Source organism: Sinocyclocheilus grahami, unplaced genomic scaffold (genome assembly GCF_001515645.1).
Source record: "Sinocyclocheilus grahami isolate Dianchi unplaced genomic scaffold, SAMN03320097.WGS_v1.1 scaffold1874.1, whole genome shotgun sequence".
NCBI lineage: Eukaryota > Metazoa > Chordata > Actinopteri > Cypriniformes > Cyprinidae > Sinocyclocheilus > Sinocyclocheilus grahami.
In genome coordinates this window covers 117805-118712 of record NW_015507053.1, presented here as the reverse complement: position 1 = coordinate 118712, position 908 = coordinate 117805, and the positions used below count along the sequence as shown (strand labels likewise).

Below are 908 nucleotides of genomic sequence, written 5' to 3'. Positions count from 1 at the left end.
AAAAAAAAAAAAAGTACTCGTCATGCAAAAGTTGTACTTGAGTACAAAATAGGATTGTAGTATTGTAGAATTATATATAATGAATATATAATGGTTTGATTTACAGCACCTTCATAAATGAATAGAAACAGCCACAAACACACCAGATGCACATTATTTATTCTTCATTTTGTACTATAGAATTAAAACTCTTATTTCATTTTATGCTGAGAAGGTTACGCTTCTACACTGTTTTGCGTGTGTGTGTGTGTTGCGTGTGTCAGGAGTACGAGGCAGCGGTGGAGCAGCTGAAGGGCGATCAGATCCGCATCCAGGCAGATGAGCGCAGGAAGACTCTGAACGAGGAGACCAAACAGCACCAGTCGGTGAGTCGGGCTTCTGAGTGCATGATGATGATGGTGATGGTGATGATGAAGGTGATTCTTTCATCCGCAGAGGGCGCAGTATCAGGACAAACTGGCACGGCAGCGGTATGAGGAGCAGCTCCGGCAGCAGGTGCGTTTCTTCAGACTCTCTTAGATTCTCAGACTCTCCAGCTCCTCTCAGATTCTCCTCTCAGACTCCTCTCTGATTCTGATTCTCCTCCGACTCCTCTCAGACTTTCTTAGATTCTCAGACTGCTCTTAGACTTTCAAATTCCTCTCAGACTTTCTTAGATTCTCAGACTCCTCTCTGACTCTCCTCAGACTCCTCTCAGACTTTCTTAGATTCTCAGACTCCTCTCAGACTTTCAAACTCCTCTCAGACTTTCTTAGATTCTCAGACTCCAACTCGTTTCAGACTCCTCTCTGACTCTCCTCAGACTCCTCTCAGACTTTCTTAGATTCCCAGACTCTCCAACTCGTTTCAGACTCCTCTCTGACTCGTCTCAGACTCCTCTCTGACTCTCCTCAGACTCCTCCCAGACT

The 908-nt window shown here is 44.8% G+C and overlaps 1 protein-coding gene across 1 annotated transcript in view; it reads left to right on the top strand.

The window, feature by feature from the left end:
* The first annotated feature begins 188 nt into the window (after nucleotides 1–188).
* Nucleotides 189–908, top strand: part of LOC107573140 (ATPase family AAA domain-containing protein 3-like) — an 18561-nt gene continuing 17841 nt past the window's right edge. Inside the window, exons 1-2 of the mRNA XM_016259585.1 lie at nucleotides 189–365; nucleotides 436–495. Of these exons, the coding sequence (XP_016115071.1) occupies nucleotides 204–365; nucleotides 436–495 (222 nt within the window). The 5' untranslated portion in view covers nucleotides 189–203. The remainder of the gene's footprint in view (nucleotides 366–435; nucleotides 496–908) is intronic.